The following is an 18077-nucleotide window of genomic DNA, read 5'->3' as shown; positions in this document are numbered from 1 at the left end:
TAAAGGCCATAGATGAAAAGCCCATAGTCAACATCATCCTCAATGGGGAAAAACAGAGCTTTTCCTCTATGGTCAGGAACAAGGCAGGGATGTCCACTCTCACCACTGTTATTTAACATAGTACAGGAAGTCCTAGCCATAGCAATCGGACAACAAAAAGAAATAAAAGGTATCCAAATCAGAAAGGAAGAAGTAAAACTTTCACTATTTGCAGATGACATGGCATACTATATAGAAAACCCAAAGACTCCACCAAAAATACTGCTAAAACTGATATGTGCAGTCAGTAAATTTCTGTGAGTTGATTTCAGGACACAAAGTCAATGCACAGAAATCTGTTGCAATTCTATATACCAATAATAAAGCAGCAGAAAGAGAAATTAAGGAATCAACCCCATTTACAATTGCACCAAAAATAATAAGATACCTAGGAATAAACCTAACCAAAAAGATAAAGGACCTGTACCCTGAAAACTATAAAACACTGGTAAAAGAAACTGAAGATGTAGAGAGCCCAGAAATAACCAACATTTATATGGCTAATTAATTTATAACACAGGAGGCTAAAATATCCAATAAGAAAGGACAGTCATGGGGCACCTGTGTGGCTCAGTCAGTTAGGTGTCCAACTCTTGATTTTGGCTCAGGTCATAATCTCAAGGTTAGTGAGATTGAGCCCAGAGTTAAGGTGCATGTTGACAGCATGGAGCCTGCTTGGGATTCTCTCCCTCTCTCTCTGTCCCTCCCCTGCTCATGTGTGCTCTCTCTCTCTCTCTCTCTGGCTCTCAAAATAAATAAATAAACTTAAAAAATAGAGAAAGGACAGTCAAGTCAATGAATGGTGTTGGGGAAACTATACAACCACAAACAAAGGAATGGAACTACTATCTCCTACGGCACACAAAGTTAACTCAAAATGGATTAAAGACTTGAATGTAAGACCTGAAACCATAAAACTCCTAGAAGAAAACATTGGCAGTAAGCTCTTTGATATTGGTCTTAGTGATGATTTTTTTATATGTGACTCCAAAAGCAAAGGCAACAAAAACAAAAATAAACAAGCAGTACTACATCAAACTAAAAAGCTTCTGCACAGAAAAGGATATCATCGACAAAATGAAAAGACCACCAACTGAATGGGAGAAAATATTTGCCAATCCTATATCTGATAAGGGGTTAATAACCAAAATATTAAAGAACATATACAACTCAATAGCCAAAAAAATCTAATTTAAAAATGGGCAGAGAGAATCTGTATAGATGTTTTTCCAAAGAAAAGGAAATGGCCAACAGGCACATAAAAAATATAACTGATCATCAGGGAAATGCAAATCAAAACCACAATGAGATATCACCTCACATCTGTTAGACTGCCTATTTTCAAAAAGACAAGAAATAACAAGTGGTAACAATGATTTTGAGGCAAGGAAATCCTTATGCACTACTGGTAGGAATTAAAATTGGTGCAGCTACTATGAAAAACAAAAAATTAAAAACAGAACTACCATACGATCTAGCACTTTCACTTCTGGGTAGTTATCTGAAGAAAACAAAAACATTAACTTGAAAGATATATGTACTCCCATGCTCATTTCAGCATTATTTACAACAGCTAAGATATGGAAACATCTAAGTATCCAGTGATGGATGATAAAGAAGATGTGATACATACGTATCACATATATATAAAACATGTCACATATGTACATATACATGTATACACACACACACATATACAAATGTGGAATACTATTCAGCCTGGACCTTAAGGGCATTATGCTAAGTGAAACAAGTCAGACCAAGAAAGAGAAATACCATTTGACTTACTTATATGTGAAATCTACAAAATAAAACAAACCAAAAAATCAAGCTCATCGATACAGAGAACAAATTGGTGGTCGCTGGGGTGAGGAGGTGGTATGCAAAACAGGTGAATGGGGTCAAAAGTACAAGCATCCATTTATAAAATGAGTAAGTCATGAAGATGTAATATATGCCATGATGACTGTAGTTAATAATACTGTATTACATGTTTTCAAGTTGCTAATACAGATTTTAAAAGTCCTCCTCACAAGAAAAAAATAAAAAAAAATTTCTAACTATGTATGGTGACAATGTTAACTAAACTAGACTTATTACTGTGGTGATCATTTTGCAATCATTACGCTGCATACCTGGAACTAATACGTCAATAATACTTCAAAAAAAAAAAGCCTGATAAAGCATGTGGCTTAACATACACACACACACACACACACACACACACACACACACACACACATATATATGTGTATATATACACATATATATGTGTGTGTATATATATAAACATGACCAATTAGAATATAAAGTTTTAAAAATTCCATTTGAAATAGCAACCAAAAAGAAAGAATACCCAGTTAAACTTAATGAACAATAAACAAGGTCATACAAAGAAAGCTAGAAACTCTGAGGGGCATAAAATAAAAGTTAAGCAAATGATACAACTACTCTAGGATATGCAGTATTTACAGTGTAAAGATGTTCACTCTCCCTACATCAATCAATAAATTCAGAATACTACCTAAAATATCAATAGGTTTTAAGAGAAAGTTGAGAAAATTTGAAGATAAACTAGTCTTACCAAACATTAAAACATATTATAAACCCAAAAAAGTCAAAACTGTTAGCACTGAAAGAGAAAGGAGCAATAAATCAATAGGACAGAACAATATATCTAGAAATATACCCACAAATATGGTGTTGTTTTACTCAAAAGTGACCCTTCAAATCACTGTGAAAAAGAGGGCTTATGCAATAAATGACAGTTAAAATAATTGGCTAGCCATCTGAAAAAAAAATAAAGCTGAATTAATAGATTAGTCATTACAGCAACATAAATTCAAGCTTACACAAAGATGTAAAGGTATAAAATAAAATCATATACATTACAAAAGAATCGTGGGTGAACTTACAATCTTAGGTACAAAAGACTTCTAGGCAGGCATAAAACCCAGAAGCTATAAAGATAATATATTAACTACCCATTTTTTTTTTTTTAAATGCAACCAACAAGTCAAAAGCTGACTCTGAAACAAGCAAGAAAGAAATATTTACAGAATATATAATGGACAAAAGATTAGTTTGTAGAACATATGATTAAGGACTATTAAGAAATATGATTAAAACTAGAACTTGATTTTTTTAAAAACTATTAAAAATGTCTTTTAAGATTCTGAAAAGATACTCGACTTCACTCATAATTAAAAGAATAGAAATCAAAGCAAGATATAATTTTTCTAAATCTCTGACATAATTTATGTAACAAACATAAATCCCTTGGATAAATAAAAAGGTGGGAAATAGACCCTATTCTGTTTTCCAAAGTGATTTTCCAAAGTGATTCTGTTTCCAAAATGATACACTATCGGTAAGAATACAAACTAGAACAAGCTTTGAAAGGCTATTTGACTCTAGCTATCAAAATATAATATGTAAATACTTAATTTCAGTATCACAGATTGTGTGATTCCAGTACCAAGAATTTATACGGGTATGATGGCAAGACATGTGCATGAAGATTTTCACAGTAGCATGTATCTTTATTTTCTCATGAATACCAAGAGGATTATCTTGGTATACATCAGAAACTAAAGAAATAGTGTGTAGCAAATGCTGGAAACTTATTTTTTGTTCAGTCACCATTGAAACTGCTTCTCATACTGTGATTATTAGAAAAATTCTCTGCATTAATACTGATTATGAATTTTCATAGATTCTCTGAAGTTTTATCATATAATAATATTTTAAAATTAATTTACCTTGATTCATTTTCTTAAAGACTGAATTCCAATCCTAATAGCCTAAATCTAAAGAATCATTCCAAGAATTAATATTTGAAATGCATACTTTGTGTCTTTTCATTTAGGAATTTGTTCTTGGCACAAAGCATTTATTTCATGCATTCCTAGATGACTTATTCACACTTGAAAAGTTTCAAAATGTATATGAGATGTATCATATCACACACACATATCTCAAATCTACCACTCCTTAATTTGTTGCATTTAATTCATTAAAGGATTTTTTGCAAGGAGTTCCAACATTAATTTTTCAGGATTCCATTGCAATTCTTGCATTAGCATAATAAATATAAAGTAATTTATTTTTTCTCTAGCTATTTCATAGACCATCTTTTAAAAATGCACAAGATTTTACTTTATTTTTTTTAAGTTTATTTATTTATATTTGAGAGAGAGAGACAGAGCACATGAGTGGGGCAGGGACAGGGAGAAAGAATCCCAAGAAGGCTCTGCACTACAAGTGCAGAGCCTGACACGGGGCTCGAACTCACAGTGAGATCATGACCTGAGCCGAAACCAAGAGTCAAATACTTAAGCAACTCAGCTACCCAGGCGCCCCTAAAAATGCACAAAATTTTAAGTGGACCAATACAAATTTATCTTTTAAGAATTTCATCACACAAAATTATAGTATTTGAATTCACTTCTGGGGAATACTTTAGGATGTCATTGGCAATCCCATTAAAAGCTTTATGAAATTCCAGTTCACATGATCAACTAAACACATGTATTTATTGATGCCACTTGAAACAAAAGAACAAATATAAAAATAAATCCATAATAGTGTAAAATGCTTCGAAGGGGCACTGCCAGAGGACCAGAAGTGTGTAAGAGTATATGAAAACTGCCATACTTAAAGAACTGAGGAATCCATCCTATACTTATGTAAGAGAAAACTTCCCCAAAAAACACAAAGTGAATTTTCCTAAAAAATAGACTTTAAGCCAAATACTGTAACAAGAGACAAAGATCATCAGATTATAATAAAGGGGTCAATTCATTAACAGAATATAACAACTGTAAATATTATATGCAACATCAGAACATCTAACTATATAAAGCAAATAACAGACAGGAAGAGAGAAAATGACAGAAATATAATAATAATATGGGACTTCAACACCCTACTTTCTCTCATCCAGAGAGAAAATCAGTAAGGTAACATCAGATTTAAACTATACATTACACCAGATTGGACCTAAGAGGCATATACACAACATTTCACCTAAGAGCAGCAGAATATATATTCTTCTCAAGCACATATGGGACTTTCTCCAGGATAGATAATATGTTAGGCCACAAAAGAAGTCTTAAATCATATCAAACGTATTTTCAGACCACAATGGTATGAAAGTAGAAATCAATGACAAGAGGAAAACTAAAAAATCCACAAATGTGGAGATTAAACAGTATGCTCCTGAATAATGAATGGACCAAAGAAATCAAAAGGGAAATAAAAAAAATATCAAGACAAATAAAAATTGAAACACATATCAAAACTTTTGGGATGCAGCAAAAGGAGTTCTAAAAAGAAAAACTTTCTACATTAAGAAAAAAGAAAATTCTCAACTAAACAACCTAACTTTACACCTCAAGAAACTATAAAGAGAAAAGCAAATTGAGCCCAAAGTTAGTAGAAGGCAACCACAAAGGTCAGAGTGGAAATGAATGAAATAGAGACTAAAAAAACACTAGAGAAGATCAGTGAAACTAAGAGCTGGTTCTTTGAAAAAAAAAAAAAAAAACAAAATTAGCAAACCTTTAGCTAGAATAAGAAAAAAGAGAACACTCAAAATTAGAAATGAAAGAAGAGACCTTATCACTGATAACAAAGAAATACAAAGGATCATATAAAATTACACAGGTATATGCCACAAAATAGGTAACCCAGAGGAAATGAATACATTCCTTGGAAATACATAACCCAACAAGACTGAATCATGAAGAAAGACAATCTGAACAGATCAATTACTAGTAAAGAAACTGAATCAATAACCAAAAACCTACCAGCATAGAAAAGTCCAGGACCAGATGGCATCACTAGCAAATTCTACCAAATATTTGAATAAGTAATGTCAATCCTTCTCAACAATCCTAAACTCGTTTTTCAAGACTAATGTTATCCTGCTATCAAAGACAAGGATAGCACAAGAAAAGAAAATTATAGATGTAAAAATCCTCAACAAAACATTAAACAAACAGATTTGTCAGTCCATTAAAAGGACCATACACCATGATCAAAGTGGGATTTGTTTCTGAGATGCATTGATAGTTCAAACATAAGAAAATCAATAAATGTGATACATCACATCAACAAAATGAAGGGTAAAAATCATATTTCAATAATTGCAAAAAAAAAGCATTTGACAAAATTCAACATCCTTTAATGATAAAAACTCTCAACAAATTGGACACAGAGAATACATACCTTAACAAAATAAAGACCATGTGGGTACCTCGGTGGCTCAGTCATTAAGCATCTAACTTCGGCTCAGGTCATGATCTCACAGTTTGTGATTTCGAGTCCTATATCGAGTGAGCCCCAGCCCTGCTTCAGATGAGCTCGAGCCCCACTTTGGGTGAACTCAAGTCCCACTTTGGGTATGAGCTCCAGGTGAGCCCCACTTCCCTCTCTCTCTCTCCCCATCTCTCTCTTCCCCTCACTCACTTGCACTCTCTCTCAAAACAAAACAAAACAAAACAAAAAAAAAAAAGCCCATATATGACAAGCCCACAGTTATCATCATGCTCAACAGTGAAAAGCTGAATACTTTTCCTCTTAAGATCAGTAACAAGACAAAGATGCCTCTTCTTTTTTTTTTTTTTTTACGTAATTTATTGTCAAGTTGGCTAACATAAAGTGTATACAGTATAAAGTATATTCATAAAGTGTATACAGTATAAAGTGTATTCAGTTCTTGGTTTTGGGGGTAGATTCCTGTAATTCATCGCTTACCGATGACACGCAATGCCTATTCTTGCCCAGTTTATTCAACATATTTCTAGAAGTCCTAGCCAGAGCAATTAGGCAAGAAAAATAAACAAAAGGCATTCAAATTGTAAAGAAAGAAGTAAAATGTGTGTTTGCAGAGGACATTACACGTAGTAAATCCTAAGATGACAAAAACAAACAACAACAACAAACAACCACTTAGAACGCAGTAAAATAAGTTCAGTAAATATGCAGGACACAAAATCAATACACAAAAATCACTTGTGTTTCTATACATTAGTAATAAACTACTGAAAAAAAGAAATTAAGAAAACAATGTAAAGAAATAGCAGAGTAATTTATTAAAGGAGAAACAATTATGCCAATCATCTGCTCCAGAGAAGCAGCACTCTGCTTCCCCTACATAAAGTACTGTGTATATTTTTCCAAAGCAGGAGAACATCTTCAAAATTCATAGTGAGTGTTCGGGCTAAGGAAATATCTGAATTTCAAGGTTGAATAAAAAGTCCTATATACTTTAAAACAAAAAGAAAATTTCCTTTCCAAGGAAAAAGTCAATTCAGTATTGAATCCTCATCTATGACAAGGAGTGACAAAAGAAAATAAAATTATTTTGGTCAAGTTTTAAGAGAAAATCCTTAATTTAGAATTCTACACACAGATAAACTATCAATCCAGTATGACAGCAATATAAAAGTACACAAAATTTTTGAAACAAATAATAAAGTTGTTAAACAAGCAAAAAACTGATACAAATGCAAGAAAAAATGAGAAAGCTAAAAGATATAGTGGAAATTTAATCCATTTCTCTCAGAATCTAATTGCTCAAATAGATTTAAAAAAGAAAAGCATTAATTTTAACAATACAATTAACAAGCCTGATCGAAATATTTATAACTATGTGGCCATAATAACAAAGAATGCACAAAATACTAGCAAACATTTAAAATTAAAAAAAATTAATGTTTATTTATTTTTCAAAGAGACAGGGCTTGAGTAGGGGAAGGGCAGAGAGAGAGAGGGAGACACAGAATCTGAAGCAGGCTCCAGGCTCTGAGCTGTCAGCACAAAGCCCAACACAGGGCTCAAACTCATAGACTGCAAAATCATGATCTGAGCCAAAGTTGGGCACTTAACTGACTGAGCCACCCAGGCACCCCAGCAAATATTTTAAAATAAGTGAAACTACATAATATTCACAGCATTAAAAACACTTGACCATGGATTTAGCCACACACACACACAAAATACCAACCTTATTATCCCAAAAACAAAAGTAGAAAGTAGAAATCAACAATAGAGGCTAAATACTCCCATCATTCTCCATTCCCCAATGATATCTATTTACTTGGAAATTTTACACTTTGCTTTATTTTTTTTAAGTTTATTTATTTATTTTGGGAGAGAGAGAAAAAGTGTGAGTGGGGGAGGGGCAAAGAGCGGGAGAGAGAGAATCCCAAGCAGGCTGTGCACAGGCAAGATCATGACCTGAGCCAAAGTTGGACACTTAACCAACAGAGTCACACAGCTGCCCCTAAACTTTGCATTAAATAGTACTTGAGTAAAAGCTATAACTGGAGTCACAGATAATTTAGAAAAGAATACTGAAAGACTACATAGTAAAAACTATGGAATGCAGCCAAAGTAGTACTCAAAAAAACATTTACAGCTTTAATGAAATTTATTAGAATATAAGAAAGATGAAAAATAAATAATTAAGAATTGAACTGAAGGAGATAGAAAAATACCAGTGTATATATATGCGCCTATTTAAATATATAAATTTAAATAAATATATATTACAAATACACATTATATATAAATATCTTTAAATACTTAAAGTATTACTTTTCCCTGCTGTTTACTCTGTCTGCTAATTATCACAACTGACATAAGATATTCATAAACTCTGCACTGATATTTAGAATCAAATAACAACTAAAAACAGGACTTGAACTCTAGAAGATTTAAAACACATCAAGAATATGTTTTAAAAAAAGAAATTAAATTTGACATAGGATGTATTTATATTAAAAATAATAAAAAATTTAAAGTAATAATAATACCATAAGCCATTACTTCTCAAAATTTTGCACAAAATTGCCCCACTGATAGACAAGAGTAAATTGGTCTTCTCAACAATCTTATGTATATATAAGACTTATGGATGAGACTGTTTTAAAACTTGTGGAAAGTGATTCATTACCATAATATAACAAAGATTTCATAAAATCACTTCATCTTTATTTCTATCCAGTTTCCTGGTGCTGAGAACATAAAAGACACAAAAGTACACCTTTTTCTTTCATTATTTTATTAGAAATATATTATTTTTATGAGTCATATATGAGATATCTAAAAACATATATTTATAGAGGAGAAAGCTGATGTACAGCTATGAAGAGCATTTACACTCACATGGGCAAAGATAAGTTAAGACCTTAATTGTTCTGACTCCAACTTCAATGGTCCTGATATAGGAAGAACTTGTTACATATTTTCAGGATGTAATTACTCTGCTAACAACTTTACCAGTTAACATACCTTTGTTAGCAACATCTACAACTGTCTTCCTTTCATTCTCCCATAAATAAAAAGCAGGATAATAGACTTCAATGAACTTTACATACACAACAATGGAAATGTAACAAATTAATGAAAGTAAGTCCTGTAAATCCAGCCAAGGAAAAGACTGAAACCCTCTAAAACAATTTAAGCTAAAATTGTACTTTCCCATTTTGAGAGTCAATCATACTTAATTTGAGGATGAAATTGATAATCCTTCAAGAATTAGGCCTATAAAACAAGTATTTTAACAATGTCTTTAGATTCTATGTTTTAAATTTATACTATAATGTGTGATGTTTATAAGTTTCTATATACTTTTCTAATACCAGCTTCAATAGATGTATGCTTCTAAACATCTTACCTTTTTTGCTATAGAAGGGGTTTCCTTTTTCATACTTCTTAGTAAAAACTCTGGCATGTTGTTTTCAATATCCTCACAAGTTCCCTTTTTATGCAAAACTGCAGCCAAAAATGAAATAACCTGGGAGAAAAAAACAAAACAAAACAACGTTTCAATTACTGGGTAAATGTTTCAAGATGGACAAATTTCATGGCTTACATGATTAACTACCCAATTAGTGACAATATGAGTATGTACAAATAGATTTGTTACAGGGAAAAACAACATGAAATACTAGTACTGGTTTTCTTTATATATATCAACAACTAAATGTACAGTACACATTACCCTTCAATATAGTATAAAAGAATTTTCATGTTGCTGTCTCTTCCACCATAAGTTCTACCTACTCAATGAATTCTTCCTTGATCTCATCAGTCGGGACATTACCTTATTTGTTTCTCTCCATGGAAACTATCTCTTCATATATTCTATTAGAATGAACTATATACATTCTTTTTTCCCTGTAGAAAACAAAGCCCTTAAGGGAGTAATATTTGGCTCATAAAGTTGTGCACTTGTTTATCTAATAAGTATAGATGGAATGATAGAATGTTATTTCAGGATAGACTAAGACAATTCACTCATAGACACACCACTTAAATAACAGCTATTCTCCAAATATCAAGTAAGAAAGACAAAGAGACATTATAAAGGAAATATAATCCCCATAATGAAGAGCAAGAAACATTTAATCAACTGGACATTGGTTCAGATTTTAGCATTAGTTGCCTGGCAGCTATGTAAACTTGGGCAAGATGGTTAACCTCTTAGAATAACTGTAAAAGTACTTGAAAATAGCAAAAATAAATATTTGCAGAGTTGTAGTAAAGATTGGGGGGAGGGGCACCTGGATGGCTCAGTCAGTTGAGCGTAGGACTTTGTCAGGTCATGATCTCATGATCTCATGGTTCATGAGTTAGAGCCCCACATTGGGTTTGCTGCTGTCAGCCCAGAGCCCGCTTCAGGACCTCTGTTCCCCCCCCCCTGTCCCTCCCCTGCTGACATGCTCTCTCTCAAAAATAAAATAAACATTAAAAAAATAAATAAATAAAAATAAAAAATAAAATAAACATTAAAAAAAAAGTTGGGGGAAAGTATTTGAGGTATCCATATGGGAGAAAAGAATTAATCATTACTTTAGAAAGATAAATTATATAAATATTAAAACCGAAAGAAAAAATTTTCAGAAAATTAGGAAAAAACCCAGAAAGGTGTTTTTAACATGAGTATGATTACCTATAATCTCAATCCCAAATGACAGAAGAAAAAATGGTGTAAGAGAAGTAGTTGAAGAGATAAAGGCTGAAAACTTCTAAAAACTGATTTAGAAAACATTAAGCCATATATTCTAGATCCACGAAGAACATTAAACCAATAAACAAGTAATAAATAAATAAATAAACAAACAAGCAATCCACAAGTAGGTGTTTCATAGAAAACCTGGCCAAAACTTGAGACAAAAAAAAAAAAAACAAAAAAACAAGAGAGGGGAACAGGAGTTAAGCTGGCAGAGGCGTAGAGAAACCCTAAGCTTGTCCTGTCCCTCCAACATAGCTAGACAGTTATTATATATCATTCTGAATACCCAAGAAGTCAATCAGAGATCTGAGAGAACAAAAACTGCAAGTCTACAAGTACAAAAGTGACCACCTTCTGGAAGGTAGGAGGTGTGGAGAGTTGATATGGAGGAGACAGCTTCAGGTACAGCAGCAGGGAGGGAGGCCACTTACGGAGGCTACCACAAAGTATTATAAGCAGCAGAGCACAAAATCTGAAATTTTAGAAGTACGTTATAATGGGGGATGTGCCTGGCTTAAAGGTGCTCAGGTGGTGAAGCTGGGCAGAATCCCAGATGTGACAGTGTGGTCTTACGATCCCCTGGGTCGCAGGAAGAATGGGTGGCACCAATGTACTGCACTTCTTCTAGGCATAAGAGTGGGGACTCAGGCTGAGGGCAGCAAGCAGGGGTGACAGCTTTTGGCTCTGTTTTGTCATAAACGTTGAAGGGTTTATGTAGGGTCATGCAACCACTTTCCTCACATAGGCCAGCAAAAGCTCACTGAGACTCTCCCCCAGAGGAACAGTGTGGGTCTGCACCATGGGATTCCCTAAAATTTGGAGTTTTGAAACTCCCGAGATAAAAACAAAAACAAAACAAAAAAATAACAACCCTCAGACATGGGTGGCAGGGTGAACGCAGGGTTCTGCTGGAAACCAGGTACACAAGGGGGGTGAATGACTGCTCTTCTGTGAGCATTCCCTGAAGGAGGGGGCATGATTTTCAGCTCCAGGGCTAGAGACTGGGGCACCACCATATACATCCCGCTCCTCAGCACTGAAAGCCTTCAGTGAACAAAACAGCGCCACCTGGTGAAGGTCAGAGCCACTTCACCAAGTGCTGTCCCCTTGCGCCCTGAGGCACATTTGTATTGAAACAAGTCAGCCTGAGAATCAGCACAGCAGGCTCCTCCCCCAGAAGACCCGCACTTGTTTGCACCAAGTCTACTGATCATAGAGTGCTACAAAGCTTCAGTTCTAGGGGAAATAGGATCTAGCTTCCTGTTTACTTTTATCCTTTATTTTTTATTATTATTTATTCATTTATTCTCAGTTTTTTCTATTCCTTTTACTTATTTTTTTTATTTTTACTTTTTTTTTTAAGTTTATTCATTTATTTTGAGGGAGGAGAGCATGTATGAGCAAGGAAGGAACCAAGGTGGGGGAAGAGAGAAAGAGAATATCCCAAGCAGGCTCTGGGCAGAGCCCAATGTGGGGCTCAATCTCACCAACTGTGAGATCATGACCTGAGTGCTTAACTGACTGAGCCACCCCAGGCACCCTGCAGACAAGAATTCTTTACCCAACAAGGCTCTCATGCAGAATAAAAGGAGAGATAAAGAGTTTCCCAAACAAACAAAAACTAAAGGAGTTCATGACCACTAAACCAGCCCTGTAAGAAATTTCATGGGGGACTCTGAGTGGAGGGGGAAAAAAAAGACAAAAAGCAACAACAAAGGCTAGAAAGAACCAGAGGGCATCACCAGAAACACCAACTTAACAGGTAACACAATGGCACTAAGTTCATATCTTTCAATAATCACTCTGAATATAAATGGACTAAATGCTCCGATCAAAAGACACAGGGTATGGATAAAAAATAAAGATCTGACTATATGCTGCCTACAAGAGACTCACTAAAGACCTAAAGACACCTGCAGATAAAAAATGAGGGGAACCATCTATCATGCATGGATGTCAAAAGAAAGCTGGAGTAGCCATACTTACATGAGAAACCAGATTTTAAAATAAAGACTGTAACAAGAGATGAAGAGCATTATATCATAATTAAGGGGTCTATCCACCAAGAAGATCTAACAATTGTAAATATTTATGCCCCCCAAATATTTATGCACCCAAATATATAAATCAATTAGTAACACATAAACAAACTCATTGAAAATAATACACTGATAGTAGGAGACTTTAACACTGATAGTAGGAGCAATGGACAGATCATCTAAGCAGAAAACCAACAAGGAAACAACAGCTTTGAATGACACACTGGACCAGATGGAGTTAGCAGATATATTCAGAAGATTTCATCCTAAAGCAGCAGAATACACATCCTTTTTGAGTGCACAAGGAACATTCTCCAGAGCAGACCACATACTGGGTCACAAATCAGCCCTTAAAAAGTACAAGAAGACCAAGATCTTACCATGCATATTTTCAGATCACAATGCTATCAAACTTAAACTTAGTCAACCACAAATGTGGAAAGCTCTAAAATACATGGAAGTTAAAGAACATCTGACCCAAGAATGAATGAGTTAACCAGTATATTAAAAAAGAAAAAAAATATATACAGAAGCAAATGAAAATGAAAACATGACAGTCCAAACCCTTTTTGATGCAGCAAAGGCATATTGCAATTAAGGCCTATCTCAAGAAGCCATAAAGGTTTCAAATACATGACCTAATCTTACACGTAAGAGAGCTAGAAAAGGAACAGCAAATAAAGCCTAAAGCCAGCAGAAGAAGGGAAATAATAAAGATTAGAGCAAAAATAAATGATATAGAAACAAACAAAAAACAGAACAGAGCAACAAAACTAAGAGCTGGTTCTTTGAAAGAATAAAATTGATAACCCCAGATCCAGACTTATCAAAAAGAAAAGAGAAAGGACCCAAACAGATAAAATAATGAATGAAAGAGGAGAGATCACAACATCACAGAAATACAAGCAATTATAAGAGAATACTATGAAAAATTATATGTCAACAGACTGGGCAATCTGGAAGAAATGGAAAAATCCCTAGAAACTCACAACTACCAAAACTAAAACAGGAAGAAAACCAGCAAAGAAATTGAATCAGTAATCAAAAACCTCCCAACAAACAAGAGTCCTGGGATAGATGGCTTCTCAGGGGAATTCTATCACACACTTAAAGAACAGTTAATACCTATTCTTTTCTAACTGTTCCAAAAAATAGAAATGGAAGGAAAACTTCCAAACTCCTTCTATGAAGCCAACATTACCTTAATTCCAAAACCAAAGATCCCTCTGAAAAGGAAAATTACAAGTCAATATCTCTGATGAACATGGATGCAAAAATTCTCAATTACTGCTAGCAAATCAAGGGGCACCTGGATGGCTCAGTCAGTTCAGTGTCTGACTCCTGATTTTGGCTCAGGTCATGATCTCTCGGTTCATGGGATTGAGCTCCATGTCAGGCTCTGCACTGACAGAGCCCCCACATCAGGTTTTGTGCTGACAGTGCGGATCCTGCTTTAGATTCTCTCTCTCTCCTCTCTGCCCCTGCCCTGCTCATGCTCTCTCACTCTCTCTGTCTCTCTCAAAATAAATAAACATAAAACATTTTTTAACTTAAAAAATTAAAAAAAAAATACTAGCAAATTGAATTCAACAGTATATTAGAAGAATTATTCACCACGATCAAGTGGGATTTATTACCAGGCTTCAGGGCTGGTTCAATATTCACAAATCAATCAACATGATATACCACATTAATAAAAGAAAGAATAAAAACTATATGATCCTGTCAACAGATACAGAAAAATCATTTGACGAAATACAGCATCCATTCTTGACGAAAACCCTCATCTTATAAAGGATAGATGGAACACACATCAACATCATAAAGACCACAGATGAAAACCCCACAGTCAACATCATCCTCAGTGGGGAAAACTGAGAGTCTTCCCTTCTATGGTCAGGAACAAGACAAGGATGTCTATTCTCACCATTACTATTTAAGATAGTACTGGAAGTCTTAGCCTCAGCAATCTGACAAAAAGAAAGAAAAGCCATCCATATTGACAAGAAAAAAGTCAAACTTTCACTGTTTGCAGATGACATGATATTTTATGTAGAAAACCCCAAAGACTCCAAAAACAAACTGCTAGAACTAATACATGAGTTCAGCAAAGGTGCAGTATATAAAATCAACATGCAGAAATCTGCCGCATGTCTACACACAAATAACGAAGCAGCAAAAAAAGAATTCAAGAAATCAATCCCATTTGCAATTGTACCAAAATCAATCAGATATCTAGGAATAAAACTAAAGAGGTAAAAGATCCAAAAACTATAGAACACTTATGAAAGAAATTGAAGAATACACCAGTAAATGAAAAAGCATTCCATGCTCATGGATTGGACAAACAAACTTTGTTAAAATTTCTATGGTACTGAAAGCAATCTATACATTTAATGTAATCCCTATCAAAATACCACCAGCATTTTTCACAGAGCTAGAAGAAACAATCTTAAAATTTGTATGGAACCACAAAAGACCCAAATTAGCCAAAGCAACCTTGAAAAAAGAAAAACAAAACTGGAGACATCACAATTGAGGATTTCAAGCTATATTACAAAGCTGCAGTCATCAAGACAGAATGGTACTGGCACAAAACACACAGATCAAGAGAACAGAATAGAAAACCTAGAAATGGACCCACAACTATATGGTCAACTAATCTTCAACAGGAAAGCAGGAAAGAATATCCAATGGAAAAAAGACCGTCTCTTCAAAAAATGGCTTTGGGAAAACTGGATGGCAAACATGTAGAAGAAAGAAACTGGACCACTTTCTTATACCATACACACAAAAAAATCAGAATGGATGAAAGATCCAAATGTGAGACAGGAAACCATGAAACTTCTAGAGGACAACACAGGCAACCACCACTTTGACCTTGGCTGCAGCAACTCCTTACTAGACACATCACCAAAGGCAAGGGAATCAAAAGCAAACATGAGCTATCAGGAATTCATCAAGATAAAAGGCTTCTGCACAGCAAAGGAAACAATCAATAAAACTAAAAGGCAGCCTATGGAATGGGAGACGATATTTGCAAACAAGATATCTAATAAATGGTTAGCATCCAAAATCTATAAAGAACTTATCAAACTCAACACCCAAAATACAAACAACCCCATTAAGAAACGGGCAGAAGAAATGAATAGACATTTTTCCAAAGAAGACATCCGGGTGGCTAACAGACACATGAAAAGATGCTCAACATCACTCATCATCAGGAAAATACAAATCAAAACCACAACAAGATACCACCTCACACCTGTCATAATGACTAAAACTAACAACACAAGAAACAACAGGTGTTGGCAAGGATGCAGAGAAAGGGGAACCTTCTTGCATTGTTGGTGGGAATGCAAACTTGTGCAACCACTCCAGATAACACTATGGAAACTCCTCAAAAAACTAAAAATAGAACTACCCCATGATCCAGGAAGTACACTATTAGGTATTTATCCAAACAACACAAAGATACAGATTTGAAGGGGTATGAGCACCCCGATGTTTATAGCAGCACTATGAACAAAAGTATAGAGAGAGCTCAAATGTCCATTGACTGATGAATGGATAAAGATATGGTATAAATATGCAATGGAATATTACTCAGCCATCAAAAAGAATGAAATCTTCCCAGTTGCAATGATGTGGATGGAGCTAGAACGTATTATACTAAGCAAAATAAGTCAATAAGAGAAAGACAAATACCATTTAAAAAAAAATAAATGAATAAAAATAAAAAGAAATGCCTGAGTGGTTCAGTCAGTTAAGCATCTGACTCTTGATTTAGGCTCATGTCATGATTCCAGGGTTATGGGATTGAGCCCCGCATCAAGCTCTGTACTGAGTGTGGAGCCTGCTTAAGATTCTCTCCGTCTCTCTCTCTCTCTCTCTCTCTCTCTCTCTCTCTCTCTCTCTCTCCCTCTGTGCCTCTCCCCTGCTTAAGCTCTCTCTCTCTCTAAAAAAAAAATTAAAAGGGACACCTGGGTGGCTCAGTTGGTTGAGCATCTTACTCTTAATCAGCTCAGATCATGATCCCAGGGTTGTGAGATCAAGTCCTGCATCAGGCCCTGCACTGAGCATGGAACATGCTTAAAATTCTCTCTCTCCCTCTGCTCCTCTACCCCACTTATGCATGCTCTCTCTCTCCCTAAAATTAAAAAAAAAATTAGAAAAAATTTAAATTAACCTAAAAAAGCAAAAAACTAAAGTGTAAATGAAATATTTACCAAAATATCATACAAGATCATAGAGCATATGAATACTCTAACACATTTCAACAGAAATCATATAGAATATGTTATTTGATGCAAGAAACTAGAAATAACATGGGGCGCCTGGGTGGCGCAGTCGGTTAAGCGTCCGATTTCAGCCAGGTCACGATCTCGCGGTCCGTGAGTTCGAGCCCCGCGTCGGGCTCTGGGCTGATGGCTCAGAGCCTGGAGCCTGTTTCCGATTCTGTGTCTCCGTCTCTCTCTGCCCCTCCCCCGCTCATGCTCTGTCTCTCTCTGTCCAAAAAATAAATAAAAGTAGAAAAAAAAAATTAAAAAAAAAAAAAAAAAACTAGAAATAACAAAGGTATAAGAAGTAAATCCACAAATATTTGTGAAGAAATATACTTCAAAGAAGAAATAAAATTTAAAGTAGAATTTACTTCTAATCTCACAATTGAGATTACATATTAAATTACATATTAATTACATAATAAACTTGAATACACCTAAAATCATGTTTTAGGGACATAAATGTCTATAATAGGAAAAAAAAGAAGCTGTTAATAAGGTATCTAAGGGGGCGCCTGGGTGGCGCAGTCGGTTAAGCGTCCGACTTCAGCCAGGTCACGATCTCGCGGTCCGTGAGTTCGAGCCCCGCGTCGGGCTCTGGGCTGATGGCTCAGAGCCTGGAGCCTGTTTCCCATTCTGTGTCTCCCTCTCTCTCTGCCCCTCCCCCGTTCATGCTCTGTCTTTCTCTGT

General features: G+C 34.9%; 1 protein-coding gene across 4 annotated transcripts in view; it reads right to left on the bottom strand.

The window, feature by feature from the left end:
* The window catches only part of ERCC6L2 (ERCC excision repair 6 like 2), a 139105-nt gene that overhangs the window by 91603 nt on the left and 29425 nt on the right, over positions 1-18077 (bottom strand). For all 4 annotated transcript variants that reach the window (XR_003964085.3, XM_032595490.2, XM_030293002.2 and 1 more), the window contains exon 3: positions 9725-9844. Coding sequence is in view for 3 of the 4 variants with exons in the window: in XM_032595490.2 (XP_032451381.1) it covers positions 9725-9844 (120 nt within the window). In the remaining variant the exon portion in view is untranslated. The remainder of the gene's footprint in view (positions 1-9724; positions 9845-18077) is intronic.

This window comes from Lynx canadensis, chromosome D4 (assembly GCF_007474595.2).
Source record: "Lynx canadensis isolate LIC74 chromosome D4, mLynCan4.pri.v2, whole genome shotgun sequence".
Taxonomy (NCBI): domain Eukaryota; kingdom Metazoa; phylum Chordata; class Mammalia; order Carnivora; family Felidae; genus Lynx; species Lynx canadensis.
This window is presented reverse-complemented; position numbering and strand designations above follow the sequence as displayed.